Below are 27,143 nucleotides of genomic sequence, written 5' to 3'. Positions count from 1 at the left end.
TAGACATTACTTATTGAGTAATAAGGAATTCTAGTGAAATAGATACTAATTTGTATATGGTTAGGACAAATCAAGTTCACCCTGCACTCAACAGGTTCTTTTATTCCAGCCTTAAAACTGCTTTCATATTTAAAATTAGTTGTTTTGTAAAGCTTGAAAAAATATGCTTGAATTTTTATACTATACTCACAAATTTGTTAGTTAACATAAGGGCATATGATGCTGTTATTTTCCTTGTATGCACCTTTAGACTCTCCTAGAGCAGAGGTCATCAGTCATGTGAAATAGAAGTAAATTGGAGCATAAAAGATTTTCCTACAGGGGAATTCAGATCCCCAGTTGTAATCATAATCATAATAATGCTAAAGAGAGAAAGCAGTTTCTCAGTATGAAGTAGAATCTGGTCTCACACTTTGTTTATATTGATCCCCTGGAAATTGTCCATGTGAAAAATGCATACATATAATTTAGGATATACAGTCCTTCCTTGATATTTATTCATTTATATTTTTTTTTTAATTTTTTTTTCAGCTGCAAAGAGTATTTTATTTTATTTTTTTTTTAATTTTTTTTTGAGCTTTTTTTTTTTAATTAATTTTTTATTTTTTATAAACATATATTTTTATCCCAAGGGGTACAGGTCTGTGAATCACCAGGTTTACACACTTCACAGCACTCACCAAAGCACATACCCTCCCCAATGTCCATAATCCCACCCCCTTCTCCCAAACCCCCTCCCCCCAGCAACCCTCAGTTTGTTTTGTGAGATTAAAAGTCACTTATGGTTTGTCTCCCTCCCAATCCCATCTTGTTTCATTTATTCTTCTCCTACCCACTTAAGCCCCCATGTTGCATCACCACTTCCTCATATCAGGGAGATCATATGATAGTTGTCTTTCTCTGCTTGACTTATTTCGCTAAGCATGATACGCTCTAGTTCCATCCATGTTGTCGCAAATGGCAAGATTTCATTTCTTTTGATGGCTGCATAATATTCCATTGTGTATATATACCACATCTTCTTGATCCATTCATCTGTTGATGGACATCTAGGTTCTTTCCATAGTTTGGCTATTGTGGACATTGCTGCTATAAACATTCGTGTGCATGTGCCCCTTTGGATCACTACATTTGTATCTTTAGGGTAAATACCCAATAGTGCAATTGCTGGGTCATAGGGCAGTTCTATTTTCAACATTTTGAGGAACCTCCATGCTGTTTTCCAGAGTGGCTGCACCAGCTTGCATTCCCACCAACAGTGTAGGAGGGTTCCCCTTTCTCCGCATCCTCGCCAGCATCTGTCATTTCCTGACTTGTTGATTTTAGCCATTCTGACTGGTGTGAGGTGATATCGCATTGCGGTTTTGATTTGTATTTCCCTGATGCCGAGTGATATGGAGCACTTTTTCTGTGTCTGTTGGCCATCTGGATGTCTTCTTTGCAGAAATGTCTGTTCATGTCCTCTGCCCATTTCTTGATTGGATTATTTGTTCTTTGGGTGTTGAGTTTGCTAAGTTCTTTATAGATTCTGGACACTAGTCCTTTATCTGATATGTCCTTTGCAAATATCTTCTCCCATTCTGTCAGTTGTCTTTTGATTTTGTTCACTGTTTCCTTTGCTGTGCAAAAGCTTTTGATCTTGATGAAATCCCAATAGTTCATTTTTTCCCTTGCTTCCCTTGCCTTTTGCGTTGTTCCTAGGAAGATGTTGCTGCGGCAGAGGTCGAAGAGGTTGCTGCCTGTGTTCTCCTCAAGGAATTTGATGAATTCCTTTCGCACATTGAGATCCTTCATCCATTTGGAGTCTATTTTTGTGTGTGGTGTAAGGAAATGGTCCAATTTCATTTTTCTGCATGTGGCTGTCCAATTTTCCCAGCACCATTTATTGAAGAGGCTGTCTTTTTTCCATTAGACATTCTTTCCTGCTTTGTCGAAGATTAGTTGACCGTAGAATTGAGGGTCTATTTCTGGGCTCTCTATTCTGTTCCATTGATCTATGTGTCTGTTTTTGTGCCAGTACCATGCTGTCTTGATGATGACAGCTTTGTAATAGAGCTTGAAGTCCGGAATTGTGATGCCACCAACGTTGGCTTTCTTTTTCAATATCCCTTTGGCTATTCGAGGTCTTTTCTGGTTCCATTTCTTTGAAAAAGATGGATGGTACTTTGATAGGAATTGCATTAAATGTGTAGATTGCTTTAGGTAGCATAGACATTTTCACAATATTTTTTTTATTTATTTATCAGAGAGAGAGAGGGAGAGAGCGAGCACAGGCAGACAGAATGGCAGACAGAGGCAGAGGGAGAAGCAGGCTCCCTGCTGAGCAAGGAGCCCGATGTGGGACTCGATCCCAGGACGCCAGGTTCATGACCTGAGCTGAAGGCAGCTGCTTAACCAACTGAGCCACCCAGGCGTCCCTATTCATTTATATTTTTAAAAATTAAAGAAAGATCAGGGAATCCTAGAGATGGGAAAGGCCCCAGAAGACCTTGCCCAAGTGCACCCTCATGCAACATCTCACTCAGCTTCTGCTTGAATGCCTAGCAGCAAAACTCACCTCCTCATAAAACAACACACACTTTTATAAGTCAGTTTAGTTGTTAGAATATTTATTTTTGTATGAAGCCAAAATATGCATATTCAGTTACTTCTATCCATTGATACTAATATCTGGTGTATAGCGGACCCTTGATAAATATCTGTTGAATAATAGAACAATTAGTCCTACTAAAGTTATTGCAGTTTTTCTCCTTACAGTAGACCATAAATTATAACTATAGTAACAGAATAAATAAATACATAATGGCCCTGCTCAGGAAAAAAGTACATTTATTTAAAGAATTAAATAATCAGACAAGAGACTACATGAAAATGAAATGACATGTTTGAGGTGTCTCTTTAAAGTAACCCAGGGAACCTCAACTCTATGGTCAACTAATCTTCGACAAAGCAGGAAAGAATGTACAATGGAAAAAAAGACTGTCTCTTCAAACAAATAGTTTTGGGAAGATTGGACAATCACAAGCAGAAGAATGAAACTGGACCATTTCCTTATACCACACACAAAAACAGATTCAAAATGGATGGAAGACTCCCTCAGTGTGAGACAGAAATCCATCAAAGTTATAGAGCAGAACACAGGCAGCCACTTCTTCGACCTCAGCCACAGCAACTTCTTCCTAGAAACATTGCCAAAGGCAAGGAAAGCAAGGGCAAAAATGAACTATTGGGACTTCATCAAGATCAAAAGCTTTTGCACAGCAAAGGAAACAGTCAACGAAACCAAAAGACAACTGACAGAATGGGAGAAGATCTTTGCAACTGACATATCAGATACAGGGCTAGTATCCAAAATCTAAAAAGAACTTATTAAACTCAACACCCAAAGAACAAATAATCCAATCAAGAAATGGGCAGAGGACGTGAACAGACATTTCTACAAACAAGACATCCAGATGGCCAACAGACACATGAAAAAGTGCTCCACATCACTCAGCATCAGGAAATACAAATCAAAACCTCAATGAGATACCACCTCACCCCATACCAGCCAGAATGGCTAAAATTAACAAGTCAGGAAACAATAGATGTTGGCAAGGATGCAGAGGAAGGGGAACACTACACTGTTGGTGGGAATGCAAGCTGGTGCAGCCACTCTGGAAAACAGTGTGAAGGTGCCTCAAAAAGTTGAAAATAGAGCTACCCTATGACCCAGCATCACACTACTAGGTATTTACCCTAAAGATACAAATGTAGTGATCCAAAGGGGCACATGCACCCCAATGTTTACAGCAGCAATGTCCACAGTAGCCAAACTGCGGAAAGAGCCTAGATGTCTATCAACAGATGAATGGATAAAGAAGATGTGGTACATATATCCAATGGAAATTATGCAGCCATCAAAAAGTGAATTCTTGCCATTTGCAACGACGTGGATGCAACTAGAGGGTATTGTGCTAAGCAATATATGTCAGTCAGAGAAAGACAATTATCATATGATCTCACTAATATGAGGAATTTGAGAAACAATTCAGAGGATCATAGGGGAAGGGAGGGAAAAATTAAACAAGATGAAACCAGAGAGGGGGACAAACCATAAGGGACTCTTAATCTCAGGAAACAAACTAAGGGTTGCTGAAAGGGAGGGTGGAGGGAGGGATGGGGTATCTAGGGGATGGACATTGGGGAGGGTTTGGGCTATGGTGAGTGCTGTGAATTGTGTTAAGACTGATGAATCACAGACCTATATCCCTGAAACATAGTATATTATATGTTAATTTAAAAATTTTTCAAATTAAAAAAATAAATAAAAATAGAGTAACCCAAGGAAGTAGGAAGTGGAATGTAGATGTAACAAGATTGGCCATGTTTTGTTGACAGCTGAAACTGTGTGAAGTGTGAGTGGGGTTCTTTCTATATTTCTAATATTGTGTAATTTGAAAAATTCTATGTAGAAAGTTTAAAAACCAATGGATCTGGGGCGCCTGGGTGGCTCAGTGGGTTAAGCCTCTGCCTTCAGCTCAGGTCATGATCTCAGGGTCCTGGGATCGAGCCCCGCATCGGGCTCTTTGCTTGGTGAGGAGCCTGCTTCCCCCTGTCTCTCTGCCTGCCTCTCTGCCTACTTGTGACTTCTCTCTTTCTCTCTGTAAATAAATAAATAAATAAATAAATAAACGATAGATCTCTTGAGAATCTGTAGCCTGTGACTTCCTAGTCTAAGTCAGAATGGGGACCACTGGGTAGCACTAGCATCTAATTAACAGTATCCAGGAGAAGGTTTTTTCCACACATCTGCAAGTTCAGACCCAGACATAACCAATTTGGTGCAGGAGGTTTTAGTTTTAGGAAACAGGATAATTTTGCACTAAGGATATTAACATAAATATTAAGAACATGCTTTATAAAAAGGTCATGGGAAATTAGATACCAATTTGAAACAATCATATGGGAAAGATAACCTAGTTGTTTTGAAGTGGTCTTCCTCTTTTTCCCTTGATTATTAGTTGTTTACCTTAAGTCAGACAGCTACTAGGATGTAATTCTTCTTTCAAAACCATCTACAATGTCCAGAGTTAATTTTGCCTTAAAATTATTCCATTATTCTAATGCTCAAACCAGCCTGTGTTTAATTAATGTCACTGTTTTTCAGTTAAGAAAATTGAGGAAGTTGGTGACAGAAAACTATCCTTCAGCCTATTCCCAGTGGTACCCTATGACACTGCAGATCCACAGAATGCATTCCAAGCACTTCTGTAAAGATGGGGGGCCCTGTGCATTACAGAATTGTGGGGTTCCCTAGCTCTCTTGAATCAGAACCGACTCCTAGCTCTTTTTTTTTACCTTATTATTCCTATCAGCTGCACTGGAAGGTTCTGCATTCTAATTCAGTTCTATCAGAACTTAACTCCAGTTTCTAACAAATATATGAACCTGAATTTCCCTAACACTTTTTTTTTTTTTTAAGATTTTATTTATTTGACAGACAGAGATCACAAGTAGGCAGAGAAGCAGGCAGAGACAGAGAGCGGGGAAGCAGGCTCCCTGCTGAGCAGAGAGCCTGATGCAGGGCTTGGTCCTAGGACCCCAGGATCATGACCTGAGCCAAAGGCAGAGGCTTTAACCCACTGAGCCCCCCAGGCGCCCCTCCCTAACACTTTTTAAATTGTAACAGTGTTTTCTCCATTTACTTCCCAAATAGGATGAGATATTTAGAAATATTTTATTTCCATGCTTGTTTCAAGATTCTGTTGAAATAGTGTGGAAGTTTATTTATGGATGATTAATTTTGTTTTACCTTTTCTGCCTTCTGTTTTACAAATTCTTTCTTAATCTTTCAAAACCAAATTATCAATGATTATTTAAACTTAACAAGTTTTGGGTGCCTGAGTGGCTTAGTCATTTAAGCATCTGCCTTTGGCTCAGGTCATGATCTCAGGGTCCTGGGATGGAGCCATGCATAGAATTGAGCTCCGTGCTGAGCAGGAAGTCTGCTTCTCCCTCCCTCTCCCTCTTCTCCTCACTCCTATTCTCCTGCATGCACACGATCCTCTCTCAAATAAATGAATAAAATCTTAAAAAAAAATAAACTTAACAAGTTTTGCCAGCTTTATTGCCATCAGTTTACCTATATGCCACTTCTTTCCCTTTCTTTTTTCTGATTCCTATCTCTTTTGGTAAAATACTTCCTCATGTGATTTTCAGAGGGTTTACATAGGTTAATATATTTTCTGAGTACTAGTGTGTCTTAAAATGTTTTTAAGCATAATACTGCTCTTCCATATCAACATTAATTTTTTTTGTATAGAGTTTTATAAATATTGCTCTGTTTACTTCTTGCAAACAGTATGGTAATCTTTAAAATTCTTCTCCTTTATGTTCTCTTGTTTAGGTGAAGACCATTTGTATGATTGCTCACTTTGGTTTTCTTTCTCTTAAGCTGTTGTTTTTCTTCATGCATCTGAGAATTTTTCTATACTTATAGTTTTAAAAAGAATTAGTGTTGGTAGGTAATATGGGTGTGAAAAGCACATGCATCATATACAATTCTGCCTCACAGACAATTGCCACAACTCCCTTTCTCCCCTCCCTGTGCAGGAGCTCCTTGGGGCTCAAAAGTGGGAGCTAACCAGAGGTTAGCTATTTAACAAGATGGTGACTTCAGAGTTCTCAGAGTTCTCAGTGATGCCTGGGTGGTGAACTGCACCCCCACTTCTATGAGAATTACTAGCAAGGGATATTACCAGAGTCTCTAACTTATTCCTCTGTTCCTCAACCTGGGGGGATCATCAAACACGAACAGAGTTGTGCTTTCCAATGAGAAGATTAGGAGATTTACAGGGAGGCACAGTTTATTAAACAGTCCCACTGCTTTGCTGAACCTTTTTGTGTTATTTCACCATGTGGATTCAGAGGGTTGGTTTTTTGGCAGTAATCTAAAATTATTTAGAACACTATTTAGGAATACCAGCAAATCCCCCAATTTACTTAGCTAGCAGGAACCTCCCAGTGACAAATACATCTTTTCCCTATGTGATCCTTGGCTCAGTTCTAGGACTCCTTCATCTCCTCCCTGCTCCCCTGGCCCCATCATGGCTTGCCCTTGTTATTAACCCTCACCCTGAGATTCAAAGTTTCTCAGTGGTGTGCTAGGGAGTCCATCCACTATTGACCCACTGACTCTGTGACATGGTTAGCATTAATTGGCTATTTTCTCAATATTATTTACTTACTTAATATCCTTAAGAAATTCCTCAAAATAGCTGCCATTGATCACACCTTTTATTTTCAGACTTTTTTAATCATTGTAGTGATATTTAGGGATTAAGGAAGGTAAATATATGTATTCCATTTTTAATTAACTAAAAGTTTTTCAGACATGTTTACCTAGAATCAAATATGGTTTTAAGCTAAGACCTCCTGAATTTAGAATAAATTTGAACAACTTTATATGTGTGTAAAACATATGCCTGCCACATTTAATATTGATTTGCACAAGTGGTGAACAGGATCAAAATTAGTTGAAAGATGATTCACTTTTTACTTTATAAGTTTCTGTATCTAAGTTCTTTTTAATGAGCATATGATTTTTTAACTAAAATAATGAAAGATAGGTAATCAACAGACAAAAAGGTGTCCACAGTTGTCTAAATTAATGTCTGAATGACAGAAATAGCTGGGACAGTCGCTTTTATTTCCCATATGGTATTTGATTATGACATTTGCCTTATACTCACATGTCTTAAACAAAAACAAAAAAAAATTTCAGAGAATGAATATGAGGAGTCACATATAATCCAGGCAAGGATTTTTCATTTTACTTTTTCTTCTTCCAAGATTTTATTTAAATTCAAGTTAGTTACCATATAATGTACTATTAGTTTCAGGAGTAGAATTTAGTGATTCATCATTTACGTACAACACCCTTGTCTCATCACAACTATACTCCTTAATGCCCATCACCCAGTTTAACCCATCCCTCACCCACTTCCCTCCATTGACCCTCAGTTTCTTCTGTAGAGTTGAGTCTCTTATGCCTTCTCTGTTTCTTATTTTTTTCTTCCCTTCCCCATGTTCATCTGTTTGTTTCTTAAATTCCACATATGAATAAAATCATATGGTATTTGTCTTTCTCTGATTTAGTTTGCTTAGCTTAATATAATCTAACTCCATCCACATCCTTGCAAAGGCAAAGATTTCATTCTTTTTGATGACTGAGTAATATCCCATGTACCACATCTTTTTTATCCATTCATCAGTCAATGCACATTTGGGCTCTTTTCATAATTTGGCTATTGTTGGTAGTGCTACTATGAACATTGGGTTGCATTCACCCCTTCAAATAACTATGTTTGTATCCTTTGGATAAGTTGCACCTAGTAGTGCAACTGCTGGGTCATAGGGTAGCTCTATTTTGAACTTTTTGAGGAACCTCCATACTGTTTCATAGTGGCTGCACCAATTTGCATTCCTACCAACGGGTAAGATGGTTCCCCTTTCTCCACATTCTCGCCAACATATTTGTTCCTGAATTGTTAATTTTGCCATTCTGACAGGTATGAGATGATATCTCATTGTCGTTTTCATTTGTATTTCCCTGATAGTGATGTTGAGCACTTTTTCATGTGTCTATTACCCATATGTATCTCTTCTTTCAAGAAATGTCTGTTCATGTCTTCTGCCCATTTCTTAACTGATTATTATTTTTTGGATGTTGAGTTTAATAAATTCTTTATAGATTTTGGATACTAGCCCTTTATCTGGTATGTCATCTGCATTTATCTTCTCCCATTCCATACATTGCCTTTCAGTTTTGTTGATTCTATCCTTTGTTGTGCAGAAGCTTTTTATCTTGATGAAAGTCCCAGTAGTTCACTGTTGTTTTTGTTTCTCTTTACCCCAGAGACATGTCTAGTAAGAAGTTGCTGTGGCTTAGGTCAAAGACTTTGCTGCCTGTGTTCTCCTCTAGCATTTTGATGGATTCCTGTCTAACATTTAGGTCACTCATCCATTTTGAATTTATTTTTGTGTATGGTGTAAGAAAATGGTCCAGTTTCATTCTTCTGCATAATATTGTCCAATTTTCCCAACATTCGTTGTTGAAGAAACAGTCTTTTTTCCATTGGGTATTCTTTCCTGTTTTGTCAAAGAGTAGTTGACCATAGAGTTGGAGGTCCATTTCTGGGGTCTCTATTAATTTCCACTGATCTATGTGTCTGTTTTTATCCTAGTACCATACAGTCTTGGTGATTACAGCTTTGTAATTCAGCTTGAAACCTGGAATTGTGATACCATACATTTTAGATTTGTTTGTTCTATCTCTGTAAAAAAAATGCTGCTATTATCTTGATGGGGTTTGCATTGAATGTGTTGATTGCTTTGGGTAGCTTAGACATTTTAACAATATTTGCTTTTCCAATCCATGAGCATGGAATGGTTTTCCATTTTTTTTGGTCTTCATTTCTTTTATAAGTGTTCTGTAGTTTTCAGATCTTCTACCTGTTTGGTTAGGTTTATTCCTAGGTATCTTAAAGTTCTTAGTGCAATTGTAAATAGGATTGATTCCTTGATTTCTCTTTCTGCTGCTTTATTATTGGTGTATAGAAATGCAACAGACTTATGTATGTTGATTTTATATCCTAAGACTTTGCTGAATTCATGTATCAGTTCTAGAAATCATTTGGTGGAGTCTTCAGGTTTTATATATTGAGTATCAAAGAATGAAAGTTTGACTTCTTCCTTGCCAATTTTGAGGTCTTTTACTTCTTTATGTTGTCTGATTGCTAAGGCTGGGACTTCCAGCATCATTTTGAACTATAGCGTTGTGAGTGAACATAGCTGTCATGTTCCTGACCTTAGGGGCAAAGCTCTCAGTTTTTCCCCATTGAGGATGTTATTACCTGTGGGTCTTTCATTCATAGCCTTTATGATATTTTCATATGTTGCCTCTATCTGTATACTGAAGAGGGTTTTTATCAAGAAAGGATGCTGTATTTTGCCAGATGCTTTTTCTCCATCTATTGAGATGATTGTATGATTCTTATCCTTTCTCTTATTAATGTGGTGTATCACATGATTGATTTATGGATATTGAACCACCCCTGCAGCCCAGGAATAAATCTCACTTGGCAGTAGTGAATAGCCTTTTAATATACCATTGGACTGATTAGCTTGTATCTTTGTTGAGAATTTTTGCATCATGTTCATCAGGGATATAGGTCTATAATTCTTTTTGGTGGGGTCTTTTGTTTGCGGATCAAGGTAATGCTGGCCTCATAGAATGAGTTTGGCGGTTTTCCTTCCATTTCTATTTTTTAGGAACCATTTCGGAATAATAGGTATTAATTCTTCCTTAAATGTTTGGAAGAATTCCCCTGAGAAGCCATCTTGCCCTAGACTCTTCTCTGTTAGGAGATTTTTGATTACTGATTACAGCAATGTCTTTGCTGGTTATGGGTCTGTTCAGGTTTTCTATTTCTTCCTGTTTCTGTTTTGATAGTTTTTATGTTTCTAGGAATTTATTATCCATTTCCTCCAGATTGCCCAATTTTTGGCATATAATTGCACATAATATTCTCTTATAATTGTATTTCTGTGGTATTGTTTGTGATCTCACCAGTTTCATTAGTGATTGATAAATCTGGCTAGAGGTTTATCAGTCTTTTTAATTTTCTCAATATACCAGCTCCTAGTTTCATTGATCTCTTCTCCTGGGCTTTGTTTTGTTTTTTTCCTATGCCATCAATTTCTGCTCTAATCTTTATTTTTTCCCTTCTTATACTGGTTTTAGGCTTTCTTGGCTGTTCTTTTTCCTGCTCCTTTAGGTATAAGGTTAGGTTGTATATTTGAGACTTGTCTTATTTCTTGAGGAAGACCTGTATTGTGATATACTTGCCTCTTGGGACCACCTTTGCAGCATCCCAAAGGTTTTTTGGACTTTTTGTGTTTTCACTTTCATTTGCTTTTATGTATTTTTTCGTTTCTTAATTTTCTGGTTGACACATTCAATCTTAATAGGATGTTATTTGATTTCCATGTATTTGTGGTCTTTCAAAATTTTTTTCTTGTGGCTGACTTCAAGTTTCACAGCATTGTGGCCTGAAAATATGCATGGTATGATCTTAATCTTTTTGTACTGATTGAGCCCTAATTTGTGACCTAGTATGTGATCTGTTCATAAAGTGTTCTATGTGCGCTCAAAAAGAGTATGTATTCTGCTGCTTTATGATGAAATGCCCTGAATAGATTTATTAAGTCCATCTAGTCCAGTGTGTCATTCAAAGACATGGTTTTCTTATGATTTTCTGCTTACATGATATGTCCATTGCTTTGAGTGGGCTAATGAAGTCCCTTACTATTATTGTGTTGTTTTCAATGAATTTCTTTAAGTTTGTTATTAATTGATTTGTATATTTGGCTGCTCCCAAGTTGGGAACATAAATATTTACAATTCTTAGATATTCTTGTTGGATACACCTCTTTATTATGATATAGTGCCTTTCTTATCTCTTACTACAGTCGTTGTTTAAAATCTAGTTTGTCTGATATAAAGATATCTACTCCAGATTTCTTTTGATATCCATTAGCATGGTTCTCCACCTCTCACTTTCAATCTGAAGATGTCTTTTGGTCTAAAATGAGTATCTTGTAAGCATTGTATCAATGAGTCCTGTTGTTGTTGTTGTTGTTGTTTTAATCCACTTTGATACCCTATGTATTTTGATTGGACCATTGAGTCCATTTACATTCAGAGTGATTATTGATAGATATGAATTTTGTGCCATTATATTACCTGTAGAGTCTCTGTTCCTGTAAATTGTCTCTTTTTCTTTCTTATCTTTTTTGCTTTGGTCTCTCTTTCCCATTCAAAGTGTCCACTTTAATATTTCTTGCAGAGCTGCTTTAGTGTTCATGAACTCCTTTAGTTTTTGTTTGTCTTGGAAACACTTTATTTCTCTTTCTATTCTCAGTGGCAGCCTTGACTGCATATTTGTTCCATTTAACACATTGAATATAGCATGCCACTTTCTTCTGGCCTGTCAAATTTCTATGGGTAATTCTGCTAAACTTATGTATCTACCCTTATTGGTTAAAGACCTTTTGTCCCTAGCTGCTTTCAGAATTCTCTCTTTTCTTAGTATTTTGCAGGTTTCCCTGTGATGTGTCTTGGTATAGACCTGCTTTTATTCATTTAGAGGGGAATTCTCTGTGCCTCTTGGATTTGAATGCCCATTTTCTTCCCCAAATTAGGGAAGTACTCAGCTACAATTGGTTCATATAACCGTTCTGCCCCTTTTTCTTGCTCTTCTTCTTGTGGGATCCTATGATACAGATATTACCGTACTTTATGAAATCACTGAGTTCCCTAAGTCTGTATTCATGATCTAATAATTTTCCTTCCCTCCTCTTTTCTGGCTCACTATTTACCATAATTTCATCTTCATATCACCTATTCTTTCCTCTGCTTCTTCCCTCCTGTTGTGATTGTATCCTGTTGGTTTTGCATCTCACTTACAGCATTTTTTTTATTTCAGCCTGACTAGTTTCTAGGTCTCTGATCTCTGAAGCAAGGGTTTCTCTGGTGTCCTGCGCTGTTTCCAAAGCCACTAGTAATCTTATGACTGTTGTTCTAAATTCTTACTCAAATAAATTGCTTATATCTGTTTTGAGCAAGTCTGTGTCTCTGATTTCTTCTTGATCTTTCTTTTGGGGAAAATTCCTCTATCTTGTCATTTTGTCTAAGTTTCCATCTTTTGAGTATTATGAAAGCTTGTTATGTTTCCTGCTTCTGAGTGTAATGCTAAAAAAGCTTCTGAGCGTAATGCTAAAAAAGCCTGTATGTTTCCTGCTTCTGAGCATAATGCTAAAAAAGGTCATACACTGTCCAAGGCCTGGCCCTTCAAGAAGTGTTTCTGCTGCTATGCTCTGTGCACTCTGCTGTTGTGTTTTGGCTGCTCTTTCCCATAAGTCAGTCTTCAGGATTCCTCCTTGCTTGCAGTGGGGAGTGTCTGGGCATTTAACTAGGTGTGCTTTGATTTGTTTGTTAAGATAAGCCTGATTACAAAACAAACAAACCTGACCCAAGAAAAAGAGAAAAAGAATAGGAACGAAAAAGGCAAACAGAATATAAGCTTGATTTCAAAGAAATGAAAAGAAGGCTGATCTAAAATATTAGAAACTATAATCATGATTCTAAAGAAAAAAGAAAGGAAAAAAATTTCAGGAGAGGTGGGTATGGCAGAGCCTGGTCCTGTTTCCACCAAAACTGAAGCCAACTCTTAGGAGTACTCTGTGGTCAGTGGACTTGGTACATGTAGACGGCCTGTGTTGGTCCTCTGGGGGAGAGGCCCACTGCACTGGCTCACAGTTGGACTTGCCCTAATAATGATGCTCCTGTAGGGCACAGGGGGCTGGGTTTGGTGTGAGTGGCTCCAGCTACTGGGGCAAATAATACATTATATGTTAATAAAAATAATTAATAAAAAATTTTTTAAATACATGAGCTATGACATATATTGTGTTTTAACATGAAATTTTAAGGGGTGCCTGGGTGGCTCAGTTGGTTAAGTATCTGTGTTCAGCTCAGGTCATGATCCCAGGGTCCTGGGATCAAGGCCCTCACTGAGCTCCTTGCTCCATGAGGAGCCTGCTTCTGCCACTCCTACTCCCCCTGCTTGTGTACTCTTTTTCTCTCTCTTTCACTCTCTCTGTTAAATAAAATCTTTTTTTTAAAAATGGAATCTTAAGATCCTAAGTGTTGTCAGGGTGCCTGGCTAGCCTAGTCCATAGAGCATGCAACTCTCAGTCTCAGGGCTGTGAGTTCAAGCCCCACCTTGGGTACAGAGATTACTTAAAGATAAAAATAAAAATCTCAGGGCACCTGGGTGGCTCAGTCAGTTAAGCAACTGCCTTCAGCTCAAGTCATGATCCCGGGGTCCTGGGATCAAGCCCCATATCGGGCTCCCCCTACTCTGTGGGAAGCTTGCTTCTTCTTCTCCCTCTGCCTTCCACTCCCCCTGCTTGTGCTCTCTCGCTGTCAAATAAATAAAATCTTTAAAAATAAAAAATAAAATAAAATAATAAAAATAAAAATCTTAAAGAAAAAATCCTATATATTGTCACTTTAAAATTTAAAATTTAGGAATTATACATTCCATTAGTCATCAGTTTTAAGCCAATTTAATCCACTAGTAACCAGTACTTCAAATAGCTCATTAAGTATTTTATTTACAGATTTTCATTTAATACTGTGAATGGACTATCTTCTAAATTCCAATAATCTTTTTTATAACAACTATAGTTTTTAAAGTCTAAGGGTCTTAGAAATTACTCTTTAAAACAGTCTATTTAAAAGGGTAATATAGGGGCACCTGGGTGGCTCAATGGGCTAATAAGGCTTCGGCTCAGGTCATGATCTCAGAGTCCTGGGATCGAGCCCCACATCGGGCTCTCTGCTGAGCAGGGAGCCTGTTTCCCCCTCTTTCTCTGCCTTCCTCTCTGCCTATTTGTGATCTCTGTCAAATAAATAAATAAAATCTTTAATAAATAAAGAAGTAAAGGAGTATTATAAAAAGTAAAAAATAAAAGTGTATTATAAAATGTTATAACAAAACTGTATATAGGATTTTGTAATATGTCACAAATATATACTCATAATTTACAAAAGTTTATGGAATGGATAAAATTCTTATCTTTCTAAAAATTAGACTGTGTTTCAGCCAAGATCAGCTGGTTAGTAGGAAGCCATTCATTGACACTTGAAATGAGAAAGAGAGATACTTTAAGAAGCTCACCGTGGTGAAAAACACAAATAGTGGAATGCTGGAATTATATACCAGTATCTACCCTGTGAAATTCCATTTTCCATTTGGGCTCTTTATATTAGCCCACCTTCCCAGTTGTTGTTGCAGTTGCTTAAGAAAATTGTTTTACTTAAAACCATGTAGATTTAGGGGTGCCTGGGTGACTCAGTGGGTTAAAGCCTCTGCCTTCTACTCAGGTCATGATCCCAGGGTCCTAGGATCGAGCCCCAAATTGGACTCTCTGCTCAGTGGGGAGCCTGCTTCCTCCTCTCTCTCTCTTTCTCTTTCTGCCTGCCCCTCTGCCTACTTGTGATCTGTCTGTCTGTCAAATAAATAAATAAAATCTTTAAAAACAAACAAACAAACAGCAATCGCCAATATATGCTTTTTATCACATGCCAGGCCCTCTGCCAAGTGTTTTATATGGATTGTCTCATATAATAGTACCTATATATGATCACTTTTAGTGAAATGCATTAGAATCTATAACTTTTTAAAATAGTAGGATCTTGCATATCAGGGAAAGAGAAGACAGAATATTATCTTACAAACTAAGTTATACTCCTGGTTCTTCTATGCATTTCTGACATATGTGAGCAAACATAAACCAAGCACTCTAAAACCAAACCACTTCCATCTGTGCTGGGATAGAATGTTAAGCTCCTGAAACTATCTACTAGCAAGATAGATACCAGTTTGGAATCTTAGGATTCGGGAATTTTTATAACCCTTGAAAACTATTTTATCCAATCATAGTATTATAAAGATTTTTCTAAAACTGTAAAACAGAGAAGTGAAGTGATTCGCCCATGCCCACACTTTGCACTGGTTTACACACTTGATGAAATTTCCTGTACTATATGAATAGGATGCCTGAAAGGAGCAGATCTTATGGATTTTAGCCAGTGTTGGTGTTAAATAATCATTTGGAGATTTATTCTTTTTTCTTTTAAGATTTTATTTATTTATTTATTTGTCATAGAGGGAGAGAGAGTATAGGCAGGCAGAGCGGCAGGCAGAGGCAGAGGGAGAAGCAGGCTCCCTGCCGAGCAAGCAGCCTGATGTGGGACCTGATCCCAAGATGCTGGGATCATGACCTGAACCCAAGGGAGCTGCCCAACCAACTGAGCCATCCGGGTGTCCCTTGAGATTTATTCTTGATGAACGTTCATGACCTGTAAACTTGGTATAATTTGACATGAACAGAAACTAACAAAAAAACCCCTTATTAATAACAAGATGAACTACAACTACAAATATTAAATGTATGCTCAGTTATGTTTCTTAGCATTTAATTTAGTTCTTCCTTTCTTTTTGAGGTTGTATGTAATTTTAGTAAGTTAAGATTTAAACTGTAGTGATGAGCCTGTCACATTAATATACAGAATAATATAGTAGGGAAATAAAAATAAAAATTTTCTGATATAGCCTGTACATTTGAAGAAACCTAATGTTTTTCAGACTTTTTTTTTATTAACTCAAGAATGGAAGAAGATAGAAATGTGTATGTGAGTAGGTGTGTCTTTTTTTGAGATTGGAAGCTTAAAGGGAAAACAGAGGGATTTGTGATAAAGCCAAAGCTTAAAGTGAAATTCCATTCTTCTATAGTATTCTTTGAGAAAACAATATAATTACTGAAAGTAGCTAAAGACATTTTTTCTGCCTCATGTCAAAGATACAGAGCTAGTAGAGCCCAGAAACCATACAGTCTAAGTCTGCCCTACCTTCTGCAGTTACTAAGTAGATGTCACTGAAAAAAAGTCGGGTTGTTCTGTAGATGAAATAATAATTTCAGGCTAAGAACAGATTAACCTTCATAACAGTATTTAGGAATTCTGAATTCCTAATTAAACAATATTATCAACCAGAATATTAAATAGACTCAAGGGTTATTACGATTCCTTCTTGCAACTATGCTTACAGAAAACAAGGAGATGCGTATTCTATTTGTATTATGTAGGTATCTCCTCTTATAAGACATATGTATGTATAATATATATAACGTGTATGATATGTATATAGGTATGATACATTTAAATCTTATCTTGATCCTATTGCTATAATATGAAAATTCAAATTTGACAAAGGAAATCTTATAAAAAACAAAAATAGATACAAGAACCAAATTTTTAGCTTGCTATATACAAAATGAAACAGACTATTATATAATTTTGAGTAAATACTCTCAAATTATGCTAAACAAGACACAGACAATTTATCTTGTACAGAAAATAAAATAATCCACTGCTTCATCGATTTTTCCATCTCCCATAAAAGTAGGATAATGTGCTTTTTAAATGAGTTAGTGTCTAGTGGCCACGTGTTCTTTCATAAGAGCTCCATGTGTTTTGTGACCTTGAGTGATGTACTGGCCCAAGCTTCTGTAAAAAGAAGCTTCTGTCCTTTTCTGTTTAAAAAAAAAAAAAAAAAAAAAAGGAAGAAGAAGAAGATGATTGTGGGGGTCAACTAAACTTATCTCCCAATCTTTCTGTGAGGATTAAGGAAGAGCATATATGAAAGCAAATTCCTGTTCAGAGTTTGGCACTTACCAGCTCAATGAATGTCTACTAAAAAGACACCTGATAACCTTTCTGAAGGAGAATTTCAGTATATACACCAAAAGCTTTAAGATTACACCCAGAAACAATTCTAATTCTTTGGTTAGCCCAAGAAAATTATCAGGGATGTGCCAAAGATTTGTGTATAATATACTATATCTGTAAAGATGATCTCCCCAGTGGTGTTTTTAAAAGAAGACAAAGTTAGATTACAGAGTGGAGGAGAACTTAAATGTCCTAATAAGAATGGGTGTATATCTTATGTATCTATTTATTTATGATCTCATGCATACACTTGCAAAAGAGAAGAAGAGAGGTAGAGGGGCAGAGAGAGAAACACTTCCCACTGAGCAGGGAGCTCAGTCCCTGCATTCATGACCTGAGCCAAAGGCAGATGCTTAACTGACTGAGCCACCCAGGCACCCCATGTAGTTATGTGATAGAAGCATATTTAATAATGTAGGAAAAGATTGGATTATGACAACCAAAAAGATTACAAAATTATGAGTAGCATGTCTTCATATATGTAAATTTTTTAAGTGTGTGTATTAGTCTACTCAGGCTGCCATAACAAAGTTCCATATAGGGGCTGGGCAGCTTAAACAAGAGAAATTTGGTTCTCATAGTCTGGAGATTGGGAATTCCAAGATTGAGGTGCCAGCAAAGTCGGTTTCATTCTGAGACCTCTTCTCTTGGTTTATAGGTGGCCTCCATCTCTTTGGGTGCTCACATAACCTCCACTTTGTGTGTGCAGTGAGTGAGAGAGAGAGAGCAAGAGAGCAACTCTCTCATGTCTCATCCTTTTTTTTTTTTTTTTAAGATTTTATTTATTTATTTATTTGACAGGTAGAGATCACAAGTAGGCAGAGAGGCAGGTAGAGAGAGAGAGGGGGAAGTAGGCTCCCCGCTGAGCAGAGAACCCAATGCGGGACTTGATCCCAGGACCCGGAGATCATGACTTGAGCCGAAGGCAGCGGCTTAACCCACTGAGCCACCCAGGTACCCCAGAGTAGATGATTATAGCGGTTGCTTTAGGCTGAGGGTGGGAATAGGAGGACTAGGGCCTAATAGCTAAAGGGTACAGGGTTTCTTTTTAGAAGTGATGAAAAGTGATTATGGTTATGATTGCACAACTCTGGAAGTACACTAAAAACCACTGAATAGGACACTGTAAATGGGTGAATGCTATCTCAAGATGTGAATTATATCTGAAAGCTGTTACAAAATGTGTGTGCACATGTGTGTGTGTACATGCACATGTGTATGTGTGTGAAGGTGGTTTTGGAAACCACTATTTACATAACAAGCATTTATTGCTAAAAGGAATCTGTCTACTTGAAAGAGGAAGATGTTTGCATGTGATATAGCTAAAGAAGAGTGAAAAGTGCTTTGTACTTGAATTATATGTGCTAGAAGATTATTAAGATCATAGAAGGCTTCTGTGAAAATGGTAAGTGAGAACCTAGTTCCAGAAAGATGGAACGACCAAAACGTCTAGTGGCACAACATTACAGGTGCGGGCCATGATCACAGAGTACAGAGTGAGCAGATAGTAAAGAGAAATTAATTCTGCTTTAGGAAAAATGCTGATGGTATCCACTGATGAATGGGCATCTCTGGCAGAGGGATGATTGTCAGCGATCTAATAATTGCAGAAACTTACTGTATTAGCGTTCTCCAGAGAAACCGAACCAGTTTTATATATATATATCACACACACACACACACACACACACACACACACACATACATACATACAGAGGTAGGGGGGAGGGAGGGAGACAGTTTGTCAGGCAAGAAAACCTGATGTTTTAGTGTATAGGCCATCTGGCCAGCGAATTCTTTTTTTTTTTTTTTTTTTTAAAGATTTTATTTATTAATTTGACAGAGAGAGATTACAAGTAGGCAGAGAGGCAGGCAGACAGAGAGAGGAGGAAGCAGGCTCCCTGCTGAGCAGAGAGCCCGATGCGGGACTCGATCCCAGGACCCTGAGATCATGACCTGAGCCGAAGGCAGCGGCTTAACCCACTGAGCCACCCAGGCGCCCTGGCCAGCGAATTCTTAACTTGGGAGACTTTTGCAGGCCTTCAGCTGATTGGATGGCACCCATTATGAAGAGCAATCTCTTTTACTCATTTTACCAATTAAATATTAATCTCATCCAAAACTGCTCACACAGAAATACTTAGAAAAATTTTTGGCCAATTATCTGGGCACCCCATGGTCTAGTCAAGTTGACACATAAAACGATCACACTTACTCCTTACATTTTTCATCAGATTGATCGTTTGTTCACTTAACTGTGTGAATGAAGAAGATAAATTTTATAGCAGTGTTCAGAGGGAAGAAAATGGATGCACATAATGAAAAGGTCAGATCCAGGGTGACCACCTTGACGTGTAGGTGTGAGGTGAGAAGAACAGTTATAGTGATGGGCGTACAGAGGAAGAGAGTGTGGTGAAATTTTACACAGGTGAAATTCACAGCCTGGTAAAATTTTATATAGATATACCCCCTTCTAGCCACACCTAGATCAAGATGAAATATTTGCAATACCCCAGAAGGTCCCCCAACCCAGTCAACACTCCCTGCAAAAGTATATCCATTGTTATGATCTCAGTCACCACATATTCATTTTCCCTATTTTGAATGTCATATAAAAGCAAGCCTACAGTGTTACACCCTCTGCGTCTGCATTCTTTATCTCAGCATTATGTCTGTGGGATTCATCCAATACATATATTTTAAATAGAATCTTACTAAACATTTTTGCCTGCATCTTGTTTTTTTATCTCACCAAGAGAGCATAAACACTCTTTCAAATCATTACTTACAGGTCTCTTTCATTAGGGGAGTGAAGGAGGAACTTATTTTATTTAGTTCCAGAGGTAGAATTTAATGATTCATCAGTTGCATGTAACACCCAGTGCTCATTACATCAAGGGCCCTCCTTAATGCCCATCACCCAGTTACCCCATCCCACCACCCCTCCAGCCCTTTGTTTCCTAGAGAAGTTTCTGCTTGTCTCCCTCTCTTACTTTGTCTTTTTTTATTTTTCCTTCCCTTCCCCTATGTTCATGTTTTGTTTCGTAAAATCCACATATGAGTGAAATCCTATGGTATTTGTCTTTCTCTGACTAAATTATTTCCCATAGCATAATAACCTCTAGTTCCATCCATGTCATTGCAAATGGCAAGATCTCATTTTTTTATTATCCAAGGGATACAGACGTAGTGATTTGAAGGAGCACGTGCACACTGATCTTCAGAGCAGCAATGTCTACAATAGTCAGAGTATAGAAAGAGCCCAGATGTCCTTCATTCTTTCAGTAGCTCCATGTCATTCCATAATACTGTACATGTTCTACAGTTATCTAGTATTTTCTCTAGAAGATATGTAGATATGTAGCTGGTTTCCAATATTTCATGGACATGAAATTAAGTGAGTTGAGGGGCTGGGTTTTTAATATTAATAATAACAAATTACCACTCCCAAAAGCTCTAAGTATTTACATTCCCACCAGCATATGACACTGTCTAGTTTAGTACCTATTAATCTGAGAGCTCTAAATTTTTATTTCATTAATAAATTTGGTTTTTAAGTAATACATGCAAATGATGAAAAATATACAAGAGTAAGTGGTGAAAAGTCAGTCTCTCTTTCCCCCATCTCCTTGGTCTAATTCCTTTTCCCAAGACAACTTCTTTGTGTCTCTCCAAGATACTTTATGTATGTACAAACATATATATGCTTTTATTTTACATAAATGGTGGTTCTAGGCTCTGCTTTCTTCACTTAACAGCATATCTTGGAGAGTATACCACAGCAATATAATCTAGAGCTGCCTCATTATTTTAACTATGGTTACAACATAATGAGTTCTTTTAAATAGATATCAAGGCTATTTCAATCCCTCGTTATTGTCATTGTAAATAATGCCACAGAGAATATCCTGTTGGATAAATTTCTAAAAATAAAAATTACTGAGTATACTTATAGAAAAGCTACCTAAGTATACAGGCCTAATTTCACAAAATACAATGTACCTGTGTAATTATTGCCAGATCAAGAAACACATATAACCAGCAACCAGAAGCTTCCTCATGCTCCCCTGTTAGTTACTAATCCACATCACCTAAAAATAACCAGTTTTCATTTCCAACACCACAGATTAATTCTGCCTAGTTTTAAACTTTATAGTATATTTTTTATTTTAACAGATGTCCCTTCATAGAAATTGTATCAATTTATACTTTCATCTATAGTATATAAAAATGTATATTTCCTAACACCTTCACCAACCAGTGGGTTGTTAAACTTTTTGATTTTTGCCAATCACGTAAGTGAAAGGTATTGTCTCTCTTATTTTGCATTTTTCTTATACCATGTAAAGTTCAGCATCCTTTCATATGTCTGAGAGTCATTTGTATTTTTTTTTTAAAGATTTTATTTATTTATTTGACAGACAGAGATCACAAGCAGGCAGAGAGGCAGGCAGAGAGGAGGAAGCAGGCTCCCTGCTGAGCAGAGAGCCCGATGTGGGACTCTATCCCAGGACTCCAAGATCATGACCTGAGCCGAAGGCAGCGGCTTAACCCACTGAGCCACCCAGGCGCCCCGAGAGTCATTTGTATTTTTATTGCTACAAACAGTCCTTATCTTTTTTCACTGTCTTATTTATAAATGTATTGTAATATATATTAAGGAAGTTAATCTTTTGTTATATGTGTTGCAAATATTCTTCCTAGTTTGTCATTTATCTTTGATTTTATTGTTTTTTTCCTACAGACATTTTTCTTGGCCTTTTATTTCTTGCCTGTTAGGTATAAAATTGATTTTTTTTTTTCCCTGACAGGTGAGGTTGAGTGTTTCTGTTTATGGTTTTGATTATTTGCATTTTCTTTTCTGGGATATTGCTTCTTGATATCCTTCACTTTCTACTGGATTATCATCTTTGAATACATACCTAGAAGCTCTTTGTATGTGAGCAATAGTATGGTTTTGTAATGTATGTTTAAAAGGAAGTTTACACCCCTGTCATTAGTTTTCAAATGTTTGTCTTTTTTGTAGTGTAACAGCTTTGAGATGTAATTCATATACCATACTATTCACCCACTTCAGTGGCTTTGAGTGTATTCACAGAATTTTGCAACCAACACCACGATCCATTTTAGAAATGCTTATTACCACAGAAGAAACCCCATGCCCTTTAGTAATCACCTTCAATCCCCTATTGCTGCTCCAACCCGCCCCAGCCCTAGGCCTACTATTCTCTTTGTCCATAGATTTGCCTATCCCAGACATTTCATAAAAATGGAATCCTATAAAGTATGGTCTTTTGTGACTGTCTTCTTTCACATACCATAATGTTTTCAAGATCATCCATGTAACATTATCAATACTTTATTCCTTTTAATTATCAAATAATATTCCATTATATGAATATACACATCGTTTTTATCCATTTATCAGTTGATGAATTTTGGCTATTACAAATAATACTGTTGTGAACATTAATGTACAAGCTTTCATGTGGACATATATTTTAATTTTTCTATTTTTTTTAAGATTTTATTTATTCACTCGACAAAGATGACAAGTAGGCAGAGAGGCAGAGAGAAGCAGGCTCGCCACTGAGCAGAGAGCCCAGTGCAGGGCTCAATCCCAGTACCCTGATCATGACCGAAGGCAGAGGCCTAACCCACTGAGCCACCCAGGCGCCCCTAATTTTTCTATTTTAATATCTCTTTGAGATATATCTAGGAATGGAATTGCTGGATTAAATGAGGACTCTAATTTATCCTTTAAGGAATTGCCTGATTGTTTTCCAAAGCAGCTGGAACATTTTACATCCCCACCAGAATTGTTTGAGAGATCCCATTTCTCCACCTCCTCACCAACATTGGTTATTATCTGACTTTTTTATTATACCCATCCTAATAGGTGTGAAATGGTATTTTGAGAGTTTATTTCATTTGGGGTTTTTTTGTTTTGTTTTGTTTACCAACTTAACCATTTTTTTATTGTGGTTAAAAAAAAAAACACATAACATAAAACTTATCATCTTAATCATTTTTAAATGTTCAGTCAGTAATGTTAAGTATATTCACATTGTTGTGAGACAGATCTCCAAAACTTTTTCATCTTTCAAATCTGAAACAGTATACCCGTTTAACAACCGTCCCTCTTTTCCTCACCCTTAACCCGTGGGAACCACTATGCTACTTTTGTTTCTATGAATGTGACTTTAGTAACCTTATATAAATGGAACCATATAGTATTTGTCTTTTTGTGACTGGCTTGTTTCACTTAGCATATGTCCTCAAGTTTCATCCATGTTGTAACATGTGACAGGAGTTCCTTTTAAAGCCACATAATGTTCATACATATATACATACATATATATGTATGAACATACTTGAGCATATATATGTATATATACACATATATGTGTATATATATATATGTATATACATATATGTGTATATATACATATATATGTATAATCACATTTTATGTATTTCTACTCATCCTTCAGACATTTATTCAGTTTACTTCCCCATCTTGGATATTCCAAATGTGCATTGCACTGTGGTTTTCGTTTGCATTTCTCTGATTGCTAATGATGCTGAACATCTTTTCATGACTTTGTATATCTCTATATCTTCTTTGGAGAAATGCCTTTTCAGATCCTTTGCCTATTTTTTAATTAGGTTATCTTTCTGTTGAGTTCTTTATATTATTTGTGTCCTTGCCAAATGTAATATTTCTTTTGAGTTGAAGTCTAACTTTATTTTCCTCCAAGTAGCCAATTATCCAGGACCATTTATTGAATAATCCATCTTTTCCCTCCTTCAACAAGTACTTATTGAGCAAATACATTGGATTAGGCCCTAAGAAAATAAGGATAAAATGATGCAGAGCTTACATACTAGTACAAAGACAGACTTGTGAGAAAAAGAGTTACTGTTCATCAAGATACTGCTTTAGGGGTAGTTGGGTGGCTCAGTGGGTGACTGGTAGCTGGTGGCTCAGTGGGTGACCTGCCTTCGGCTCAGGTCATGATCTCAGGGTCTTGAGATCAAGCCCTGCATCGGGCTCTCCGCTCAGCGGGGGGCCTGCTTTCCCCTCTCTGCCTGCCTCTCTGCCTACTTGTGATCTCTCTTATCAAATAAATAAATAAATCTTCTTTTAAAAAAAAAGATACTGGTTTAAATGAAGTTTATGAAAATCATTTTGTGACAAGAAAAAAAAAAGTACCAATATCTACCTGGAATTTAGGGAAGAGAAACAAAGGAGGAGGAGAAATTAGGTCATAGAAAGTTGGGAGAATAAAAGAGTGAGAACCAGATAGTGTTCTGGGATAAGAAACTTAAACACTGAAAACTGTTCTGCAAATGTAAAACATTTATTTCAGTGTGTACTCAGATTGTAGTTCATGTACATGTTCTATAGCAAATGAACAGCTATCTTTTTTTGTGATGAAGTATGTCATGCTCATTTTTTGTATCTTTGTATATACTTTATATATACTTTATAAACTTTGTCTATACTTTATATGCCCAGCCTAAGTATTTCTGTTATTATTGTCATTTCACATTCATAGAATATAAATTAATGTAAGGTGCCTTTTTCTTATGAATATGTTTGAGTAAACAAATATTTATAATTATTATTGAGATAATTCATGCTTACTGAGCACAAATGTCAGTCATCTCTTTAATGCATAACATATAGAATACTTAATAGTATATAATATCAACTTCCTTCAAAGGTGGTACATCACATGAAGGGATGGTAAAAAGACTGTGTTTCAAAACTCATGTTACTTATACAAATAATATTTAGACATTCTAACCTTTCCTTTTTTTCCCCCCCTTTGGTGATTATAGAATAAACATGTCACTAAATTACTTTTGTGTATTTATCATAAACCTATCAATTCTTTCATAGTTGTGTTCTCCATAAAGTTAATTAGCAAGGGTACCCAAAATCTTTGACCCAGAAACTTTGACTAGATAAGTGGGAAAAGTCTAATTTGAGATATAAAATGCTAAATGTGTTTTTCTCAGTATACATTTTAATTGGTTTGCATTTGGCACTTCTCTGTCAGAATCTAAGTCATCCTTAGAATTTAGCTAACCACTTGGAAAATACAACCAAGTGTAGGTATGGCATGATATAACTATAATTAATTATCTCACCTATATATTTCCCAAAACAGCAGCATCTTAACTGCTTAATAATGACTTTTAAAATATCATTGTAAAGTGAACAACAGAAACTTGATTTACCCAGATCTAAAGGAATTGAATTGGTTTTTGCCTGTGATTATGATTCAGTAGAGCACGTTAATAGATAATGGGGGAGGGGGGAATTAGAGTTCACTTTAAATATAAGCTTAGGTTGTAACAGTAATAATCGCCTTTTCTTATTTTTCCACAGTTCTCAGTGGTCTCTGTTCTAATGACTGTCCTCGTAAGATAACAGTAAGTAAACTTAATTCTCAATTGTAAAATTTTGTGAAAAATCTCTGTATAATAGGTATACACAAAATAGTTGTTATAGGTTACACTCAAATTATTATTATTTAGAAGTGATTAAAATGTTCTTCAATGCTCAAAAAAACTTCGCTGAGAATAAAATACCTTGCCTAAAATATTCTCACCTCAAAGTTCACCTCCCTGATGAAGCCTTTTCTGATAGCTTGGAAAAATAAGCACCCCTCCCATTGTTTATGGGTACACGATTGCCATTCTGGCATATATAATGTACTTGAACTCACTTCTGTTTATATTAAATGCCTCTCTACACTAGACTGGAATCCCTTGACGTCAAGAAAGCTCTCATCTTTGTATGCGTGGTTTGTAGCACAGAGTCAAGCATACAATAGACAATTAATGAATTTTTTTGGTATAGTCTTAATACTGACTATCTAATGAAACGTTTTGGTGAAATAAAGTGTAAAAATAAATTAGGCTTAGTTTTTGAAATTGCCAGTTCATTTAAATAGTAATAAGACCTGTGAATCACCAGGTTTACACACTTCACAGCACTCACCAAAGCACATACCCTCCCCAATGTCCACCTGTACCCCTGGGGATAAAAATATATGTTTATAAACAGAAAAAAAAAAGAATATTACATTATATTTTGAGTGTGTGTGTATGTGCATATGCATATGTTGATATATCTTCTTGGGTCCTCATAGTAACCCTTGTTTCATAAGGAATTACCCCCCATGTAAAGATGAGGAAACTGAGGATCAGAGAAATTAAATTGCCCAAAGGCATAGAGCTATTAAGTAGTGGAACTAGAACACATAGCTAGATGTTCTCATACTTTTACTAGTAGTAAAATAGTCTCATACTTTTACTACCCCAGTTAAGCACTACATAACCAATATTGTGCGTATGGTTGGGAAATTACGTATTTAAGATATATGGAAACAGATCCTGACCCAGAGATTTGTATGCAGAGGTTTAATTTAGACTCAACTCAGGAGCAACAACTGTGAAGTAGTAAGGAAAGAATTGGCAGGAGAAGTTGGTCTCTGATGCGTGTGGTGCTGTGAAGGTAGGATGGCCCTTCAGAGATGGCCCAAATAGAGGCAGAGGAGTCAGGCTTTTGTATTCCATATCAATCAGACACTGCATGCATGTAGTTCTCAGGAAAGGCTTATAATAAGTAGGAATCAGCTCCCTTTGGATGAAAAGAGTTTCCAGGTAGGAACCCAGCTGTAAGTGAGAGTAACTCAGGGAATAAGTACCTCAGTACTGAAGAGAA

General features: G+C 36.7%; 1 protein-coding gene across 1 annotated transcript in view; it reads left to right on the top strand.

Annotated features, from left to right (window-relative positions):
• ITFG1 (integrin alpha FG-GAP repeat containing 1) overlaps positions 1 to 27,143 on the top strand; it is a 314,234-nt gene that overhangs the window by 214,313 nt on the left and 72,778 nt on the right. Inside the window, exon 13 of the mRNA XM_013052089.2 lies at positions 25,803 to 25,846. Coding sequence (XP_012907543.2) covers positions 25,803 to 25,846 — 44 coding nt within the window. The remainder of the gene's footprint in view (positions 1 to 25,802; positions 25,847 to 27,143) is intronic.

Source organism: Mustela putorius, unplaced genomic scaffold (assembly GCF_011764305.1).
Source record: "Mustela putorius furo isolate JIRA1106 unplaced genomic scaffold, ASM1176430v1.1 tig00000174_pilon_pilon_pilon, whole genome shotgun sequence".
Lineage (NCBI taxonomy): Eukaryota > Metazoa > Chordata > Mammalia > Carnivora > Mustelidae > Mustela > Mustela putorius.
The sequence above is the reverse complement of the archived record's forward strand: the minus strand, read 5'-3'. Positions and strand labels throughout refer to the sequence as shown.